The sequence below is a fragment of the Colobus angolensis genome, unplaced genomic scaffold, assembly GCF_000951035.1.
Source record: "Colobus angolensis palliatus isolate OR3802 unplaced genomic scaffold, Cang.pa_1.0 Scaffold60, whole genome shotgun sequence".
NCBI lineage: Eukaryota > Metazoa > Chordata > Mammalia > Primates > Cercopithecidae > Colobus > Colobus angolensis.
In genome coordinates, this window is record NW_012119599.1 from 1603453 (window position 1) to 1604708 (window position 1256).

The following is a 1256-nucleotide window of genomic DNA, read 5'->3' on the forward strand; positions in this document are numbered from 1 at the left end:
GAGCTCAGCATGATAAGCTGCAGGGGTGTGGCTTACTCCCATTTCCCAGATCAGGAGAACTGAGGCCCAGAATGAGTCGGATAGTTGCCCAGAGTCATACAGTGCTTTGGTGCCAGAGGCAGAGCTGCAGCCTGGATCTTCATCCGCTGTTTGCTGAGGCTGAGTAGAGGCAGGGACTTCCTGGGCGCCCCGGGAGGATGGAGGGCCTGCTGCTCTCTCTATAGCCAGCATCTTGTTCTTTTCCCTTATCCCAGAGCCCAACCTGGGGGAGGACGATGAGGACAAGGACTTGGAACCAGGCCCATCAGGGACCTCGAAGGCCTCAGCCCAGATCTCCAGCCAGTCAGACACGGACATCACAGCTGAGTTCCTGCAGCCTCTGCTGACGCCTGATAATGTGGCCAATCTGGTGAGGATGGGTGGGGAGTTGTTTTCCCCCGGGGCAGGAAGGAAGGCTCTCCTCGGTCTTTCTCCTGCCTCCACTTCACACTGTCCACCTCCAGAGTACCCTCCTAATTTATGAAGGAAAGGGGTTTAATTGGTTTACAGTTCTGCAGGCTGTACAGGAAGCGTGGTGCTGGCATCTGCTTCGCTTCTGGGGAAATTTCAGGAAGCTTCCAATCATAGTGAAAGGTGAAGGGGGAGCAGGCATCTCACGTGGCAGAGCAGGAGCAAGTGAGAGGGAGTGTTTTGGGGCAGGGAGGTGCCACACACTTTTAAATGATCAGATCTTGTGAGAACTTGCTGTCCCGAAGACAGCACCAAGCCATGAGGGATCCCCCCTACGATCCAAACACCCCCGACCAGGCCCCACCTCCAGCATCGGGGATTGCAATTCAACATGAGATTTGGGAAGGAACAAATACCCAAAACTACATCAGTGAGCCTCAGGCCTGGTTATGCAGCCCGCTTCTGATCGTCCTCCACTGGGATGTCCCAGGAGCACTTCAGACTCACACGACAGATCTACACTTTTCCACTTTCTCCCCACGCTCCTCTGCAGGCCCCACCTAGTTCCCAAACCAGAAACTGGGAGTGAACCTCTTTTCCTTCTCTCCCTAATCCTTGCCCTCTTTTCCACCCCTGCAGCACTTGACCTGGGCCAGGCCCACCCTTTTCGCCTGAAGCCCAACCCTCACTTGCTACCTGGCTCCAACTTCCTTCAAGTAAAATTTAAGTTCCACTTGCCTTAGTCAACCATCTTTGATCTGGCTTCTGTTAATTTGTTCTACCTTTTGTCTTTTTTTTTTTTTTTT

General features: G+C 53.3%; 1 protein-coding gene across 1 annotated transcript in view; it reads left to right on the forward strand.

Annotated features, from left to right (window-relative positions):
- SYMPK (symplekin) overlaps positions 1-1256 on the forward strand; it is a 55323-nt gene that overhangs the window by 32255 nt on the left and 21812 nt on the right. The window contains 1 exon segment of the mRNA XM_011962972.1: positions 174-409. Within this exon segment, the coding sequence (XP_011818362.1) occupies positions 174-409 (236 nt within the window).